This window comes from Eucyclogobius newberryi, unplaced genomic scaffold, assembly GCF_026437365.1.
Source record: "Eucyclogobius newberryi isolate DKJ021-1_F unplaced genomic scaffold, fEucNew1.0.hap1 SCAF_15, whole genome shotgun sequence".
Lineage (NCBI taxonomy): Eukaryota > Metazoa > Chordata > Actinopteri > Gobiiformes > Gobiidae > Eucyclogobius > Eucyclogobius newberryi.
The window spans coordinates 22,382,262-22,401,618 of NW_027315779.1; the positions used below are offsets into that span (position 1 = coordinate 22,382,262).

The window sequence follows — 19,357 nt, forward strand, 5'->3', positions numbered from 1 at the left end:
CCTCATGCTTTAATTGATTTTTCTAATAATTCAATAAAAGTGTTCGGTGGCACTGCCGCACACTACTATAAATTCTCCCTGCAGCGCTGCCTGATTATAAGGCTCTTTATCCAGGAGCTCGCTGCCAGTTGGCACGCTGACCACAAGGCAACAAGAAAGCTGTTTTGTGCCTTGAAATGGCTTAAACTCCTGTAATAGATTATGGCTTGAGATGAGCGAAGATGCTGCCAGTGGGAAATTTGATGGACTATAATGGAGAAAAGGATTTTGGAGATTAGTGGAACGCCCTAGTACTCCAGGAAGATTTGACAGAGAGGATCATGTGAGATATAACAGATCAAAGAAAAAGATGGGGGGGGGAAGAAACAATACATATTTGAACTCGCAAAGTAATTGAACTGGCAGCCCTCATAAAAGCTGGAGGAACATCTTGATAAGTATGCTATTGAGGTGGTGTATTTTCAATGATATTTGCCCCAGATAAGCAAGTAAACCAAGTAAAAGGTAATTTCTTAAAAAGTGCTACCACTGGTTGTGTGTAGCCATTTGGCGCTGTGCTGGCAGAGATGGGCTTAGCGAGTAACTAATTACAATAACTGTTGGACCTGTATTTATACCTTTTATGTTTTTTCTACCTGGAAAAACAAGAAAGAAGATTAGATTAGATTAGAAGTGAACTTTATTAATCACAAAGAGAATGATTCAAGAATTAACCATTTTTTTTTAAAAAAGGCCCTAAACAGACATTCTACTGTGAGTTTGGTTCAGAAAATCTCTCGTTAAAAAAGCAGTGGCGTATTATCTCAGCTGTGCACTCCTCGCAGAGCAACAATCCACACCAGAAACTATTTATCACTTCTTTTGTTTGTATTTAAACTAGGGCTGTGAAGCACTCCATCACCACCGCTGCTGTATCACGCTCAATTGCAAACACGCTGCTGGAGTGAATGAGGAAAAACACAAACAAGCTTCAATTCTGGTTCATAAATCTGCACTATTTATCATCATTTGTCTTATTTTTATGAACCAGACATTAAGGCTTGCCTGCCGTGTTCGTGTACACCTTTATGCCTAATAGTGCTATGTGTCTTTACCAAAAATATCCCCCACTATGTTTAGGCACTAATAAACCTCTACGACTTAAATATGTCTACATGGTCAAATCTATGAAAAACAATTATTTACAAGTTTGCAGATATGTAAAGGAGGGAAGTGGAAGCTTGCGGTGACATCATTCCTCTCAAACGCCGAGCTTGTGGTTTAGATTAATGCAAACTAGGAGCCTTTTATACATATGGGGAGGGAACCGCAGGAAAATATGGTCGATGATAAATCCGAGGCAGAAGGCACTTAAGAGGAACGAGATTTGGACAATTGAAAGGGCAAATAATGCGACGTGACTTGTATTTTTACTCTCCAAAACACACACACATTTTTAGCACTTTTGAATACAACGCTTGGTTCTGTCTGAGTAAAACTGCTTTGTGTAAAACTTCCTATGTGCAAATGTTGGGCAGATCGTCTCTACCACCGCTGACGTCGGGCGACATTTCAACCTTACCAGCCTTCGAAAGGTCATCACAGATTTTTTGTCGTGACCGCCATTGTAAAATCTAAAATGTTCCCTCCTCTATTCAGTCAAATGGAAAGAGTTTCATTTCGCCTCAAAACACAAAATTGTACAATTTCTCACAAGTTTACATAATCTTCAAAGAAAGTCTATATACAATCAGTACAAGTGTTAACCCTCCAGACCCCGCTATATGCAGCTGTCTTCTAAATTCACACCAGCTTATTGGAAACTGTTGGTTTGCCTGGAGGAATGAGGGCATTAGAAGCTTCAGTCAAACCACAACACTAAAAGAAAGCTACGCTAGATTTAGTATAAGCAAGTGAAAGCAAATGCATGTAAACAGACAACAAAACAACCAGCTTTTAAACTTTTAAAAGTAGAAAATAAATATAAGTTCAGTTCGGTGGGCACCTGCAGTAGTTTGGCAGTATCCTTACCCTTGTTGGGACTAAAGCTGTATCTATGTGTCAATAGCATCCAGACCTGTACTAATTCTGGGGTAAATGCTCTATCCATTGAGGAACAGAGACCGTGTATCTCACAGTGTTCGTTTGCTGCGCTGACCCTTTGAGGCTGGAGTTTAAAATCGTCTACGAAACCTTTGCCCTTTGAAATAAAACGCACGATTCAAACATTTTGAATGAAGAGTCCAGACTCTAGAAATACTCTGATCTGGAGGGTTAACTTCCAAACCCTGTATTAATATCTCACGAGTGTAATACTGAACATTATGTATACCAGCACAACTCTATTCTTCTGGACAGTAACTTCAATATATACAAGATCAACAGCAAGCAAAGAAGGACACTTGCGTAAATCAAGAAAACGCAGCACTCATTGTGTACAGTGTTTCACAGCATTTGACTGGCACTCATCAAAGCCTCGTACTAAGACTATCTACAAACATTGACATGGAAGTCTCTCGCGCCATGGAACCGGGCGTCTCCCACCCGGCTCAGAAATTATATGTAATACTATATGTAAGACCGCCCATCAAGAACCGCGTCTTGATATGCTAATACAAGTCCCATTTCATTTGGCGAACCTTTCTTTAAATCCATGACAAAAGTGTAAATCCTCACCAAAGTGGTTAAAGTGTAACACATTTTACCTACAACCAAAAGAAAAAAAGTAAAACACATGTTAGTAATTTACAAATATTTAAAAAAGTAAACCTTTATCTATAGGCATTTTAAAATATATTCCATCAAAAATAGTCTGACAAATTTTCAACAGTAGAAAAGAAATGTTACACAAACGGCAAAAGTAGAAATGATAGGTTGAGTTGTCCTTTTTCAAACTTGGCAGATTATTGTAGAACCATTGAAAAACATGCAAAGAAAAAAAAAAACTTAACTTAAAATGATAACAAATAAAACAGTCCCCATTTTCCTGTTCAGCTTCTTCTTTGTCGTTGTCCCGTGAAATCTGGTCACCTTCGGCAAACTTGAGTGGTTGTGTTTCCGCGGCGCCGGCAGCATGAAGTGTGTCGGCTCCGTCCGCCGCTCGCACTTGTCATGTCTCTCGCTCGGCACATTGCCCTGATTCACTTCTCCCTTTTCAAATCACAAACGAGGACTTGTGTCGGAAATCGCCCTGTGAAAACAATGGCAATCACAGAATAAGATGACATGGAACTAACATATAGAAACTTCACAATTGTACTGAGAGATTTAGAGAGATTTACCTCATCGTCTGTCCTGACATAGTCCACGCCGTCTCCTTTTGATGGGACTTTGTAACTGAATGATACATAAAAAAATCACATGTTAAGTCAGTTACTTCAAAGTGTTTGTTAAAAAGTTTGGTAATAAAGTATGAAACAAAAAGTCTTACTTGTTTCCAGGCTGTTTCTCACCAGAGAAATAGCCTTTTTTGTATGCACAGCAGATTCCGACTGTTATGCACAGGAGCACCACCACCACCACTAACACGCCCAGGATAATGCCCAAAATATCAATGTCATCTGAAACGGGACGGAACATAAACATGGACGTGAACCACTGATGGAGGAAGTAGTCAGTGATGTTGCTTAAGTGAAAGTACTGATACATGTTCCAAGAAATAGTCACATACAAGAAACATTTTTGAATTACCCATTTAAAAAAGGGTAAAAACACACTTTTGAGAAGTGTTCGAGCTTTTAATTTGGTGATTTTAGTCAATAATTTAGCTGATCTTTGTTCAACAGTAGCAATTTGAATCCATTTCATAACGTTTTAAGTTAAATGGATTTACATTTATTTGTGTTTGCTCAAAGTTGGGGCTTCAACCCAAAACTTTAAGACAGAATGTCACCATGAACGTGTACTTTCTACTTTCTACTTTCTACTCAATTCAGTTGTATGTAGTAGAGTAGAACGTAAGGACAGCTGCCCTTAACAGTACTGGAAAGTAAAGTACAGATACCTACACATTTTAGTAGTATTATTTTTATTCTACTAACATGACCATATCAGTTTAAACAAAGTTCTGTATTTTGACTCTAGTTTTAGTAAAGTACTTACAGACTTCCATCGTTTGAGCTGGACACTCTGCATAACCGGCATCATTCTTTGCTCTGCAAAAGTATTCACCTGCATCTTCTTTTCTGACTGCAATAAAATTCTGAAATGATATATGAACACATTTATTTTTTTAAATAATTAATAATACTATTAATGCTAAACATGTCGCAGAATGTATCCACTATGTGCACTGGTCATTGATGTAACGAATAATCTTGAATAGATTTGTGTTGTTTGGTAGTAAAACGAAGAAGAAAATCAGGCCAACGATTTAAATTAATTTGCCACATTCCAATGGGCTGTGGCTGGCATCATATTCCCTCATGGGAGTAACCAAGAGGAGTGATAACTATGTTTTCCGTGGAGCGCCTAAAAATAACGTGAGGCGTAGAGAGTGGAGTAGAAAGATCATCTTTGAGTTATTATATTTGCATTGTCTGTTTAAACTCTAAACCTGATTTCTCTCTTCCAAGTGTGTGATGTGTAACATCTTAGGCCAGAGGGAATTTACTATTTTACATTTAAGACTATTCAAGGAGTCGAAGGATGGATTCATGGAATTGAGGAATGTGCAGACGGGTGCAGCAGATTCCCCTTGTGGGCTTAAGCCATCTCGCACCATCATCTGTCTCCCCAAAATATCTGTCCCCACCCCTGGGCGCCAGACCACCATCCCCACAGCCCCACCCTCACATCATGCATGCCCTCCAACACATGTTACTGACCATCGTTCCTGAGTCGACATTGAGCGTGTACGAGGAGTTGAAGAACTTGAGACTGGCTTTGGGGTCGTCTGGGATCTCCTCCCTGTTTTTGAACCACTGGTACTGAGACTTGGGGAAACCTTCTTCTTCCAAACAGCTCAGTTCAGCCGACTTGCCAACGGGCACCGATTTTGGGACACTGCATTTGGGCATTACAGGTTTCACTGAGGAGCAAATAGAACATTAGTAATAATATGTGAATATCTCTGTGACGTCCATGCAGTCATTGGGAAACATTAGCGTGTCATCGCTGCTGGGCTAATGACGCTCTCATGTAACAATGTCAGTCCGACCCTTTCTCTTTCACTGGACTGACAGTTCTGGTTAGAAGGGTTCATAGTTTTCAGACCGTGCCAAAGACTAAAACACGCAGTGGGCTTTCTTTAGATTGGCAATACCAGAGACAAGTTTCGGAGCGCTCCTCTTATAGCCCTGAACACGTCTTTGCAGCTGGGTAGGTCTGAGCCACATCCTCACATGTACTGTACGCCACAGGGTGGCAGCGACCTACAATGTGGTTTCAGCTTACAGCATCCATAGACTCACAGAGGAAGTGTTTCAGCTCGGGAACGGGTATTTGTGAAAAGATTAAACAGCATTTTCAAAAGAGGAAGTCTTCTAGACAAGTGTCATAAAAATCAATTTAGAGCTCAGTTATCTCGATGTGAATGTTCTGTTCTGCGCTACCAAAAGTACAATATGTCATGGTTTGCTGCTCCTGAAAACTCCTATATGATTATAACACAGTGAGTCAATTCATTCCAACGTATTTTTACTGCGTCTCTTTTTCTGTGATATCCTCTAGTATATTTGATGTTCTCAAGTATATTTACATAGAATGGATATTTCATCATTTTAGGGCCAACCGTACCTCTTACAGTAAGGTCAATCACAATCTCATCAAAGGACTTCAGGTCGTCAGGAGCAGTCACTTCACATCGGTATTTTGCCGTATCCAACCTGGTTGCATTGGTGATCACTAATGTGGCTGGTTCTCTAATAACTGCTCTGTTCTCCAATTCCCCTGCAAGACAAGCATGTGTCATTGATAGAATCTTCAAAACGTGAAAGATTGACATTTATTGACATTAATTTGCTTTACCTGATACTTTCTTGTCAAAGTACACGTAACTGGGGCCTTCGTTCTTGATCTTCTTCCATTCTATCCTGGGATTTAGTGTTGAAATGGACTCAATCAAACAAGATAATTCGATTTCTGCAGGACAAAGAAGCAGCAAATTAGTTCTGGGTGGATGTGAAGAGGCGTGTTTGATATCAGGTCAGGAGCCTGCATAGAAGCAGTATGATTTGACATTTAAAATATAAGGCCATTTGGTTATTAGCACTTACTGTCAAATTCGTCGGTCCAGGGGGATTCGTTGTTCGTTCTTAGAACTACCGCTAACACGTTGAAATAGCCTGCAAAGACAGACAGAAAAGGCAATGCAAATTTAATATTATGTTTTAATAAAAATCTCATGCTATGACACAACACTATTAGTAGACACCCACTTATGTTCTTTGGCATGTCCGTAACTCATCACTAATTCAATATTTCACAAAGTCAATTAGAAAACACAGAATTTTTCCGTCAAAATGCCCCAGTGTCACGTCATCCTACATTAGCCGAATAATGTGAGCAATCTGCTGCACTTTGCCCTTGTTCAGCAATCATCCGTCTTCCATTTTTAGTTGGTCAAAGCATTGTGTGTGTATGTGTGAAGGGTGGGGGAGAGCTGTTTCTATGCACAGTGCATAATTGCGCAGGGAGGCATGTGGCCTTTTCAGGGCAAGCTCGCCATGCCAGGAGTTCAAGCACTCTCTCTCTCCCCTGGCTGTCTCTGTCTCTGGGCCTCGTGCTTGAGTCCATGTGGGACTAATGTTGCAAGAGCACCCCAGAAAGATGGGTGTTGGTATGTGGGAGAAGGGGGATAGAGCCTTGGGAGGGGGCACTGCTGAATCATCCCTACAGCCCATGGTCAACGTGAAGAACGCAAAGTCATTTCCACATGAATGTTAGAGCGTGCACACTTAAATTAGTGCGGTGACTATACATATACAAAGCCATCCCAGAATAAAGTGTTATTTAGTTGCGTCTTCCTCAAACTTTGCTGTTCTATAGCTGGATGCTGACGAGACGCCGCTCACTTCTACAGTCGGAAGAACAGACCAATTATAAAGGAAGTAAAGTGATATAAAACAAGATGGAATTGTTTCTATCTCAAACAGGAGTTATTAATTCAGTCTAAACGGTTTTACGTAATTCATACCATATAATAGTGCTCATAATAATGTTTATTAAATACTAGTGATATAAGGACACTAATGAAAAGGCTCGATACCATTTTCAGAAATGTTAATAGAAAATAGAGCATAATTTTCAACATAAAATAACTGTACTTTCTTTGTGTAGCCTTATACTTGTTCTAATAAAGCTTGAAATAATTCTAAAAGTGTTGAGGAAAGATCAACTTTTGTCCAGTCTTTTTTTTTAGCATCGATACTTGTACTACTAATGAGTTACTTTTGACAATAAAATACTTCACATAATAATTCACTTGTAGCCTAATACTAATAGCACGGAACCAAATATAGAAGGGTTTCAAATCTGCTACCGAATAAGGAAGTGCCTTTACTCAGAGGATTACGACGTGGATTAAAGTAGTGTGTAAAAAAAATGTGTAGGTGTTGTTTGGAGCTAATTAGTAGAGTTTTATTCTTTTGGAGACTAGCAGTCCGACCTCCGCCAACTGTCGAGCAGCGTCTTGGGTCACCTGCTCCCACAGACAGACAGGCTAAGCTGATTAGCCCACGGCCGTTTCTGGAGATCATGACAAGACAACAGCTTGTTTTTAGCCACTCCTGTCGGTAATTATGCTACGCAGAGGTCAAAAGTAGGTCGCACTTTAGCTTGACAATAACACCCACGTCGTTTTGTGCACTGTTCTAACACTATCCGGGATCAGCTGTTAACACTTGCACGCCCACATGTTCACGGCTATCTATATTACATGAAACCACATATGCAATTTTGATGATTACGTTCGGTGAGATAGCCCTTTGGATGACGGATGTGTCTTTAAGTATGCTCCCTTTAGCATCAATAGCCCTACTAAATAAGTCATGTATTAAGACAAGTGTTATGGTGCTACTCCAGAGATGACCTTGGCTTCAGACGGAAGTTGAATCTACAATAAAAGTGGTATTAGGATACTAAAACTTCACTTGTTTAAGTTTCTGGAGCCAATTTCAACAAACCGTCCTGCTTCGTTTCTCTCCCTTGAGGACCAGCCTAGGTTTACTTTTCGAACACAGATGCACAGGAAGAACTTTTTCAGAGAGCAAGAAAAAAGAGGGACCGCACTTTCTTAAGAAACGTGACAATCAAAACAAAACCCATTCAGCTGAATCCTGCTCTCGATTTCCCGTTGCTGCCGCCTTCCACTGCTACAAACAAAAGTGCACATTTCTGAGAGAAGAACACAGTTTTGACTTTCACTTTGCAGCTGTATGTAGGACGTTTTTTGATAAAGTGCCATGGAAAGTGGATCTATTTTACATTCAAGCTTTGCACGATGGCAGTTATGTGCAGCGTGTCTGTACAGCTATAAACGTAGCGACAAAGCTAGTGTTTGATAGACAAGTCATTGCTAACTTCGGGAGTTATGTTTCAAATGAACCTCATGTACCGAACTACCAAATACCAGCTGTAACCAGGCCAAGTATGTGAAGGGTCCAAAATATCAGGATGTCCTGTGTTGAAATAGAATCTTTGTCTGGCGGTAAATTATTTGGAGTGATTAATATAGCATTGTGAATTTGAGTTTGATGCATTATTCAGTTTCATGTCTGGTCTGCTAGGGTCAATGGCGTTAACTCTCTGTATATAGGTCTTTCTTAAATTATTAGCACGGATAATCTGACTAAGTGCGCTTGACGTACGAGGAAAAAAGCTTGAGAGGTCTGAAATGGAAACGGCTGAGAAGGCCCCACTCAAAAACGATCATCTCCGTAATACTCTGAGACGATAAACAGCAAACAGGAAAGAACTCCATGGGGATTTAAAGAGCTCAAGTCGAGCACCACGTAGGACCTGGGATTTATGGGACTCCCCTCTTCATTAGGAATCCAATAGCCTCATAAATATTCACATAATGTTCGCAACTCTGCAAGCGCTGCATCGTTTTTTGGTGTGAACATTTGACATAACGCTGGACAGGTCGCTAACAAATCTGATGATGGGGGAAGTGCTGAGTAGGTGTTTTGAGACTGCTGTTTCCATCTCTGACACATCCTTCCCTGGTCATACAGGTTCATCCTGTCACATTTCTTGTTTTTCAGCCGAACATTTATGGGAAATTCCTCTATTATAGCCAGTACAAAATAAGTAAAAAACATTCCCCAAGTCAAAATTTTGCCAAATTGTCGTCTTGTGAATGTGAATAATTGTAGTAATGTTGAAACTATGGTGTTTCCCAGATCACGCTGTTGTTGTTTTTTTTTGTTTTTTTCCCCCCAAACAAAATAATATTTAGCATTGCATTGTTATCCTCTCAAATAAGTTTCTATTTAAGATTAGCATTGTGATTTTGATTTCAGTGCAGCACGGTAGGGGGCATAAAGAGGTTAGTACAAAAGCATGTGTTTTCCAACGCTGCAAAATATAATCAGTGGTCTCTCAATAACGTAGCAATTTTCTCCTCAGATATATTCATCTATTGTTCTGTTTGGTCCCAGGTGAGGAAAACATTGCAAACGCGTTATGTCAACAATTAGCATTAAACAGTGGCTGCTCGGTGACCTAGTTCATGTTTTTTAGCCTCTACTTTGTTCTTGTACTCTTCTCAATGGATGGACAGAACCGCAAGAACAAGTCAAATCTGCACCTTTTTTTTCCCCTTTATCTTTCGTTCCGCCCCCACATTGGGCATCAGGGTGCTCTTTGTAATCTTGGTGTAATGCCCTCGTAAACCCCTCAGGTTTTACAGCACTGAATAATACAAAAAGCCCACAGGAGCTGGAAATTTCTTGATGCCTGGTGCTGTGTAATGAATCCCTCCTACTTTTCTGTTGGGCCTCCTGGGAAGCCGCTTGTTTCCTGCACTGCCTCCTCTGCAAATCCAAAGAGGTGAGGCGATATCATAAATAGAAAGGTTCAATTAGGAAACCGCGAGCTGTTCCCCATGGGGGGCCTTCACGTGCCGCCTGTGGAGAATATTCCCACGCCCCCACATCAAAGTGCAAAAATCTACTTTTTCTTATCCACCAGTTGCTGTTCCTTAATGCACTGCCTGAGCTTCATGTAGCTGCACCGCTGAGTACCCATCACCACCGGCAATTTAGCTCTGTTTTAATATCAATGTATTTATTCACAATTTCACTTAACGATCCTCCCTGGTGCACCACGGCCTTCAACATAAATGACCATCCCCTGTGACCATTACATCAACGGACATCAGCAAGGTCATGTCCTCCCATGATGGATATATTTTAACACTTTAAAATGACTAGCCTACATTAGAAATTCATGTGGGAGGGGGAGTTTCATTATCAGTTGTAAGTATGAGAGAGGAGGACCACCACAGGCGATGCTGGAGGTCCGAACGAGCATGTGCATCCGAACACACGTGGACACATACTGTATGAACGCATGCTTAGAGCTTATTGATGGCAGAGCTATCCATCCATCCATCCATTTTCTACCGCTTGTTCCCTTTCGGGGTCGCGGGTGACTGGAGCCTATCCCAGTGACTTCGGGCCTTAGGCGGGGTACACCCTGGACAGTGGCCAACTTGTCGCAGGGCCAACACAGAGACATAGACATTACAGACAGTTCACTCTCACATTCATTCACTAGGGCCAATTTAGAGTCACCAATTTTACCTAACAAATGCATGTCTTTGGATGGTGGGGGGAAGCCGGAGAACCCTCCTTCTTGGGAGGCAAGAGCGCTATCCGCCTTTGCCACCGTGCACCCAAGTGGCAGAGCTAATGTTACATGAAAAGCACGGCCTACATAACTGCCATTCTTACTTCAAATATACTGCAGGTGAATGAGGGATGGGAACAACAATACAGAAGGTGAAACGGCAATCAAATGATCAAGCGGGTCCCGGGTGCACAAGTATCGCTTTGAACGGCTTGTCTTGCTTCTAAAATAGACGGACATTTCACATGCTGTGCTCAGGTCAGTTGCAGTGCAAGGCTAAACTGGACCTGGCTAGATTACATGTAAAGGTTTGTGCTTCATAATACCCAAGATGATCAAAACATTTAAAAAAAATACTTGTTTTTTCTAATATTTCAAGGGTACTGTAAATACTGTTGCTTACAGTCAAATGTACAGCCGCTATAATACATTGCAGCTAACATGTCTATAGCTGATGGTTTTGAGTTTCACAACACAGATCACAGCATTGTGATCAGACACTGCTCCGACATTCTCAGTGTCTGACTTGTCAAAGATGGTCATATTTTACAATAAGCTCGAGTCACGGCGATGACTACCCAAGAGAAGGATGGAGACGTATCCATTTTGGTGCCAGCTGTCTCACACAGTGTGGTGTAAAGAGGCTGCTGGAGCTGTCACGGGTCGCTGTAAAAAGTTCCTGTGGGGCCCAGCACTAAAGGCCTGTAAATGTTTATGTTTTCTCACACAAACTAGGCTACACTTTTTGGCACTGCACAATTAATGCTTAGCTTTCAGGTCACAGCATCTTATTTCATTAGGAGCCTCCAGCTCAACACAGCTCCACTGCCCAGTGGGTAGTTTGTGTTCAAAGACAAAATGTAAACTATGCCACTGACTGGGCTGTTACGGCTCTGAGATGAAAAGATAAGTAAAAGATATCATGGTGATACAAGCAATAGGATAACTGTTCAGATAAACACTCTTGTGCCTCTGTATTGTATATAAGATATATTACTATATCTTTAATGTTTTTCAATTCCGTCTTTTTTGCTATGAGGTCTTCTTTTGCCACTATTAAATAAATACATTATTTGAAGGTCCAGTCTTGTGCAGCACCTGGAGGTGGAAGATTTTAATTGTGTGACCACACAAATCACTCTGCTTAGACAAAAACAGTCCTTGTTTTAAAGCCAATGAGAACAGCGGATAAGCTTCGAGAAATCCACCAGAAGAATGGTGTAAAAACAATTTAATCAAACTGGCTAATACATCATGTTTACATAATCTTCTTTCACAGGACAAAAAAAACCCTCAACATCTCAAAGGGTCAAATCCGACATAATTTATGGCTCACTTGTTCGCGGCTGTAAATGTGTGCGTATGATTAGAATTAGTCGAGAAATGACCCATTCATTCATTCAGAGACTGGAGGCAAGGAAAAAGTTGAAGAGTGTTCCGGCGCTCTCATGTCTTACATGTCTTTGCCTGAAGAGACTGCTCATTTCCATTTGACAAAAGTCTATCATGTCAGTGGGGACACAAAACCTGACAAATTAATTCACAAGAGCATCATATATTATCATAAGCTCCTTTCTGAGAGACGATTACTGCTCCAGCCCTGACAAATCACTGCTCCTGTTCCCATAGCAATACTGGCATCATTTCCACAGAACCGGTAACAGCATTGGCTTTACTGCTTTTGATGCTCTCCAGTCACCCCCGCACCGCAAATCCCTCGAGAGAGTATTCAACCTGTTTTGTGGAGCGAAAGTGACCAAACCGACCTTTCCTCAAATGCAAATAAAAACGGAAAATGTGATGACAACCAGTCTTTTAGAGCTGAGCTGGTGGGATAGTGACCCGAGGTTGCATTGTCGCAGCTGTGGTCACCCTTTTCTCGTATCTGCATTTAACTTCTCACCTCCGTGCTCACAAGATCCACTGTCACCTCCATGCATGTGCCCACAGCTATTTACAGTAAGAATACCTCATAGATCGACGGGGGAAACCACCTAAGTTTATTCATTTCTCTCCAGTGCTGTCAATAATAGGTTTTCTCTAAGCTTGAGCGATGCAAAGGTCTTTTCTCTCGCTGTTTGTAGTGACCATCAAGTTTGACTTTACTGATTTCCTGACTGTCAGTGAACATAAAGAAAGCTTTACAAAGTGTCAGATCGATCAAGTCTTATAAAGTGCGGATGAGGTTGAGAGAAAAGGGACCATGCAATATAAATGACTCACATGCTCCTTCAGCTGCTGAGAAAATGTCACCACATGGGATCTCAGGGATGGCCCGGCCCCACTGCAGCTCATCACTGACAAACTTTGGGTGCATTCAAAATATGCAGCTATATTAAACCTATTGGCCAGAAGGGTTGAACCAAAGTAAGGTTTTACCATGTGGCGCATGCTGATGTTGCCCTCAGAGTTAGTTTCCATACACCCCAACGAGTGTATTTAAGTCGGAATGACAGACAATGCAACAGTGGTAATCGGATGTGACCTGTTGAGTTGCTTTGAGCTACTGATATTCTATTATGCCCGATTTTCTTTGATTTTGAGCAGAGATTTGACTGATATGTTGTTGTTTTTTTGTCATAGCCAATGCACAACCTGGTTGTTAAGAATTATATTTTGGGGCCGATTTGAATTATTTTCTCTATATTATATAATTTGAATTGACTACCAACTCTTCCACAGCTCTGTTTTAGTACAAACTGGATAAGAGAGCCGTATAGTCTTAAAGTGTTCAAATAAAGCTATAAGCATGTTCTTTTGGTAGCTGGTTGACCCAAACTAATAAATACAATCTGTTTTGCCATGGGACAGGTGTATTGTAAAAGCATCTATTTGGGTGAAAATTGGTCAATTGTGCGCTATTTGCATCTCGTTATAGAGCGTTTTATTCTCCCCGAAGTAGCCAGAAGTGCGCGGTTAGCATGCTAGTTGATGTTAGCTTTACCATGACGCCAAAACTTGCTCTGGCCTCAAAGTGTTATGAAAAGTGCTTATAAACTCCTCAAATGCTTAGGTAAGTGAGCAATACAGTTTAAAATGAACTAGTTCTGTTTTTCACATTTTTAAGACAGTAAAACATTTTGTACTGCCCCTGATATGCAAAAAATTGTCTCACAGTTCAGTCAACTAATACATCAATTTATCTCAATTGTTTTATTTAAATTGAACTGACATTTATTGAACTGAACAGACATTTTTTCCGGAATTGTGAAGCATTACATTTCATCACTCGTAGTCCCGTGACAAATCATCAGCTCATTTCATTTTTACAGGTCATACAATGTCCCTCTCAACTAAACCAATACATAAATACATTTCCACACCTGTTGCAAACATTCTAACACACGTCTGCTTTGTACATTTCCTAGAGCCCATCCTTTACTTTCATATATCTTCCAAACAATCTAATCCTGTCTGAAGCGTTGGCATCAGTATTCTGGATTCAAATGCAGGAATCCTCTCTCTTTTGCAGGTGAACTCCAACATGCCACTGCTTTTCTCCCCCCGGGCCCACTTGAGCATTCATTTATTCTGCTTTCTCATGCGAGGCTGCTGGCTGCTGAGGGCCCGACTCAGACCAGACCCAGATCTCGTGCCTTACTGCCGGTGCGCCCTGTGATCCTGCCAGGGTCAAATAGCACAGGCCCGGACGCAGCGCGAGGGAGGGCCCAATGGTGTCACTGCATGCCTGGGAACCTGTCACTATGAGTAAACGTCTGTAAACGTCTGCATCTCACCCTATGCTAACTTTAACCTGCAGCTAAGCGTGGCGGCAAGCTCAAAATGGTAGAAAGAACTCCTGGTCCACCTTATGAGCCAGGATGAGCCAGGATGAGCCAGGATGAGCCAGGATGAGCCAGGACGCCCTCTCGCACTTCTTCTTCTTCTAGTTCTTAAAGCAGGACGTTACTTCAGATCAGGGGAATCGAACACACAATCACTATGAGGCTGTTTTAGAGAATCTGCAAGTCTAAAAATACTCACATATCAGTGCTCGTAGGTGTTCTTCGGCTCAGGAGGAAACACTCAAGACAGAGACCTAACAATAGTTCTGTTTTCTGATCAAAGAAGAGGTCATGGTTATTAGCTTGTAAGGTAATTCAATTGGCTCTTTCTGGTTTTCTACAAGTATTTAAGGATCTCACGATATGAAAGTTACGATTATTGTGAGAAGAAACATTGATTTGCTTTCCTAAGTCAAGATTTATGAAACCGATCTTTCTGAATAAAAAAATAATGATGTCACATAAACAACCAGATAAAAAAGTTCTTAACTTTAGAGCAATTATTGATTAAGCTGATGATATTGACATCCCTAATTTCAATAATGTAGCAGGTATCAGATCAAAGGTTGTTTATTAAAATAAAGTTCAAAATTAGCATACCAATTGTTACATCTCTACTATATTAGGTCAAGTGAATTCAAGAAAAGTAATTCGTTTTACATACATTTTAAATATTATATTACACTTTGCTAACATTCTCCACCCTGTGGCACTGACAATCTCTTTCAATTGGTTGCTTTATGCCTAAACTAATGACTATATTAGTGATTTAAAACTTGCTCATTGCAAACTGATTTAAATGTACAGTATTATGTTTGACATATAGGTACTGTATTTGGCAGAAAGTAGTGAGTTACTTTACACTACAAATATACTCCAGGATTAACGCCCGTTTTATTCCTTTTGTAAACATGGATTTGAGCTTTAAGTCGTATATAATACACTCATGCTGGGATTGCATATCTTCCTCACTGTGACTAACTGTACAGCTCCTGCTATCATTACATTGTATTATCACAATTCTTCTAGGGTATTTATGACTCAAATTATGTTGACTGCCATAAAATTGCGCAACCAGGCTCTTAATGGGCTATGATATTCAGTGAAGGCTCTTAAATGATAACATTAGTCATTCATGAAGTCATGTGAAGCATCTTGGCTCAGAGACAATCAGATGCTGGCTGCTGTATAAAAATAGTGCTGTTGTTTGGTGTCACACTGCCTCTTCACATGCTTCTAACAGACACACATTCCAATGGAGACCTTTGTTTTGGTGACACAGTTTGGGGCTGCAGGAGTGAATGGATGCCCAATTAAACAGAACAATGGTCAATGGGCATTGTGACGCAGAGGAGAACGTCTCATGTCATGTATTAACATGGAATGGCATTGAAAGACGGTCACTGGATATGCCATAAACTGCATGCCACAGAGTTATATTTGAGAGGAAGGGTAATCCAAGTATTGCTCTGACTGTTGAAACATGGCACCCCTTCTCTACTTTAACTGCTAACTTCTTTGTATCAATATTTTTTAGGGAAAAGTATTTACAGTACTGTCAATATACTGTTAATCATTTTCAAAACTTGCATTCAGAAAGTGTCATGACACCAGGCTGGAGCGTGGCTCACGTTGAGGAGAACAGGCAATACACATAATCTTAACTCTAAGAGGATGAAACCTGAAAGCTGAGGCTGAGGAGGTCTCTCCCGCAAATGGGATGAATTGGTTTGTAGCACTGATCACTAACAACAAGTCATGTCCTGTCTATCTCTGAGACTCTAGTCTACACCATATAATGCACCATTTGAAATGGATCAACTAGTGCAAGTTGACTCAAATAGAATCATAAATAAAACACAGATTTATACAGATGCTCTGATTATGTTTTAGCTGATCTATTATCCACTGTTAAAGGTAATGTCAGCCACAAACAGGCTTTAAAATGTTTTGAGTCTCTGTCGGCTTCAGAGTCTGTTGCGTAACCTCTTGTGACGTGCCATTAGAGCACAATGATGTGAAATCACAGGTAATATCATATACTGACGTGAGATCACAGTAGGCATTCAAATGGCCCAGCACTATTTATAGTGCCCTGTCAGCAGCACACACTCCCCCTCAGTCTGCTAATTAGAGTCTGTCCCAGGTAAGCATGAGGAGTGGTGGCTGAGCCTGCCTCGTAGCAGACGCAGGCCACTGTGACCGGTCTTCAGCATGAAATAATTGGCTGTTCATTTCTCTGGCCGAGGTCAGGCTCCATGGAGAGACATTTAGAAGTCCCTGTCAAAACAGATCGAAGCATAAGGCCAAAAGGGTGAGCAGCCTGGCCTCCTCTGGCGCAGCATTTCTGTTAGGCGAACAATCTGACACAAAACACATGTTGGAAGTCCACATGAATTGGGGGACTCCGTGGCTTGGGCTCAAAGAAGACCTAAGAGGAATGAAGCACTGGCTAATTCAGCGTGCCACTCCAATTTTTGGGCATCAGTCGGATTCCGTGTATGAATCAGAGGAGCTACCACACAAACTTTTGTTAAATAACACCACACTCTGAGCCAGATTTAGCCCCTAACCGCATTCTGCACAGATGGCATCGACGGCGCTCATTGCAAATGCCTCACATTCTAGTCCAGCCGTGCCCGACCCTTTCCTTAATCCTAATTAGGAATGCAATTTTCACCAAAGCTTTTTCCTAGCACGGTGAAAATAAACAGCTTCAATTTAATCACTTTGATTATGTAACATTCCAAAAACGCAGTCCCTGGATAGACACTGCTTTTAGTTTTATGTGAGCCATAATAATTTTAATTTTCATACATATTTTAGATTGTGCATTCACATACGTTAAAATTAACTAACTATCCGGTTCCACATACATTATTTTAACAGTGGAAAATAAATAATTCAGCAGTCGTGTCCATAATTCTAGAAATAATATGGAGGGGAAAAAACATGCCCCACTATGATGTATTTTCAAATCCAGGCTTTATAAATGACCTCTATGATAATGATGCGACCATATATTAATCCATACACTAACTGAAGTCAACAGTGGTCAGATAATAATAAAATCCCTGACACACACAGCACATCCTCCCCTCCTCCACTTCTGTCTCAATGCTCAATACAAACAATCACCCTGAAATGATCCATGGGAACGTCATGAGGGATTAACCAATAATTCCTCTTCCCCATACATGTACAAAAATCTGGGAGTCTGACTGCAGACATCGGGCTAATCTGGATGTGTGGGGATATGAACATGGCAGCTTTTTTGAGCAGCCAGCAGTTCTTTTACCTAATAATGCCCCATTTGGCTGGTGTTTTGAAAGGGAGACAGAGGGCAGCTGAGCACGGTGCCATGGCTCGCCCAGATAAGCGCTCTTTGTGGAGTGGCTGGTCGGTGAGCTCAGCGAACAATGACCCAACGCTGCGCACCACAGACATGTTGACTTAGCAGCACCAAAAGGTTTAAGCTGCCCCACTTCCTGCGCTCCAAGGATGTCCACTGGCCCTACAAAGAGAACTTTTTCACATACATTTTAAACGTGTTTGCATCCTTCTATATTTTCATCACAGCTTCGTCATAACTGCGTAACACAAATGTCGACTTAAACAAATGTATTGTGTCTACTGTTTCCATTTGACGATGTCGGCAAAAAACAACAATTGTTTTGTAAAGTGTTCATTTGAGTTGATTTGAAGAAAAGAAATGTTTTCTGGGTTGCAAAAATCCCAACAAAACTGTCAGGAGAGCTGAACCAGTTTCCGACACTCTAAAAGACCCGAATGTTTAATGCAACAAAGTGATGGACATAAGCACCAAAGCAAGCCAAAAGAACAAAGAGAAATTCATATTCTCCAAATATTAATTAATACATATAAATAGAACAACTTCTGGCATAGTTTTCATTACAGGACAAACTGATTTCATGCAATTTTATTACTCTATTTTGAGTATTTTCCGGACATTGTAAAAGCCATGAAACAACAGACAATGAGAATGTCGGGGTTGTGTGAAAAACTAAGCTAGGCCACTGTATAATATTTAAACCCCAGATTAACATTGCAAGGTGAATGCATTACATACACTCTCTTTACATTTACTGAAAATATAACTGTATTAATTAAATAGACAATTATTATGCTAAAAGTATAGTGAAATGAATAGTTGGAGAAGATTACGTTCTGGATATATTTCGGAACAATTTAAATATAGTAGTGACACACTGTAATTTCAGAACGTATCAGTCAATCACTGCGTAACTTGATTGCCCTGACCGCAGGCCACTGATCGGATGTGGTTAGATAAAAGTAAAAATGACTGAGGTAATCCAAATAGAACATCAAATAGTCTTTTATGGAAAACATGTACAGTATGTTTCATTTGCCCAAGTAATATCGTTTTTCAAAGTACTTTTCCTGGGAGGTATTTCATAAATGATGCCAAAAGTCAACTGACAAGTGTTTCAGCCCCTTTGAAACACCCCTGCTGGCCATAGCACTAACGTCGGCGTGTACATTTTGGGCATTCAGAAGCGTTATTAGTGAGTCGACGTTGAAAATCCTATAACGTCTTCATAATAGCCCCACTTCAGCAGTATTTGTCTCAGCCATCAAGATGCTATCAGGCCTGAAACAGCAGGGTTTGTGTGAATCCTACTAGGTCCACTGTGTGCTCTTACAACACGGCTTGTTCCAACTCTGTCCATTACACGGCCTTTGTTTCCGCGTGGAAACAAAAGCATTCGTTGTGTTTGGAGACAGACTGGGCTATATCTTTACACATTCACAGCCAG

The 19,357-nt window shown here is 40.8% G+C and overlaps 1 protein-coding gene across 1 annotated transcript in view; it reads right to left on the reverse strand.

The window, feature by feature from the left end:
• Positions 1-661: 661 nt before the first annotated feature.
• LOC140361147 (junctional adhesion molecule 3B-like) overlaps positions 662-19,357 on the reverse strand; it is a 30,503-nt gene continuing 11,807 nt past the window's right edge. The window contains exons 2-9 of the mRNA XM_072446782.1: positions 6,195-6,263; positions 5,947-6,060; positions 5,716-5,868; positions 4,806-5,008; positions 4,081-4,180; positions 3,410-3,539; positions 3,261-3,315; positions 662-3,169 (exon numbers count right to left, since the gene is read on the reverse strand). Of these exons, the coding sequence (XP_072302883.1) occupies positions 3,134-3,169; positions 3,261-3,315; positions 3,410-3,539; positions 4,081-4,180; positions 4,806-5,008; positions 5,716-5,868; positions 5,947-6,060; positions 6,195-6,263 (860 nt within the window). The 3' untranslated portion in view covers positions 662-3,133. The remainder of the gene's footprint in view (positions 3,170-3,260; positions 3,316-3,409; positions 3,540-4,080; positions 4,181-4,805; positions 5,009-5,715; positions 5,869-5,946; positions 6,061-6,194; positions 6,264-19,357) is intronic.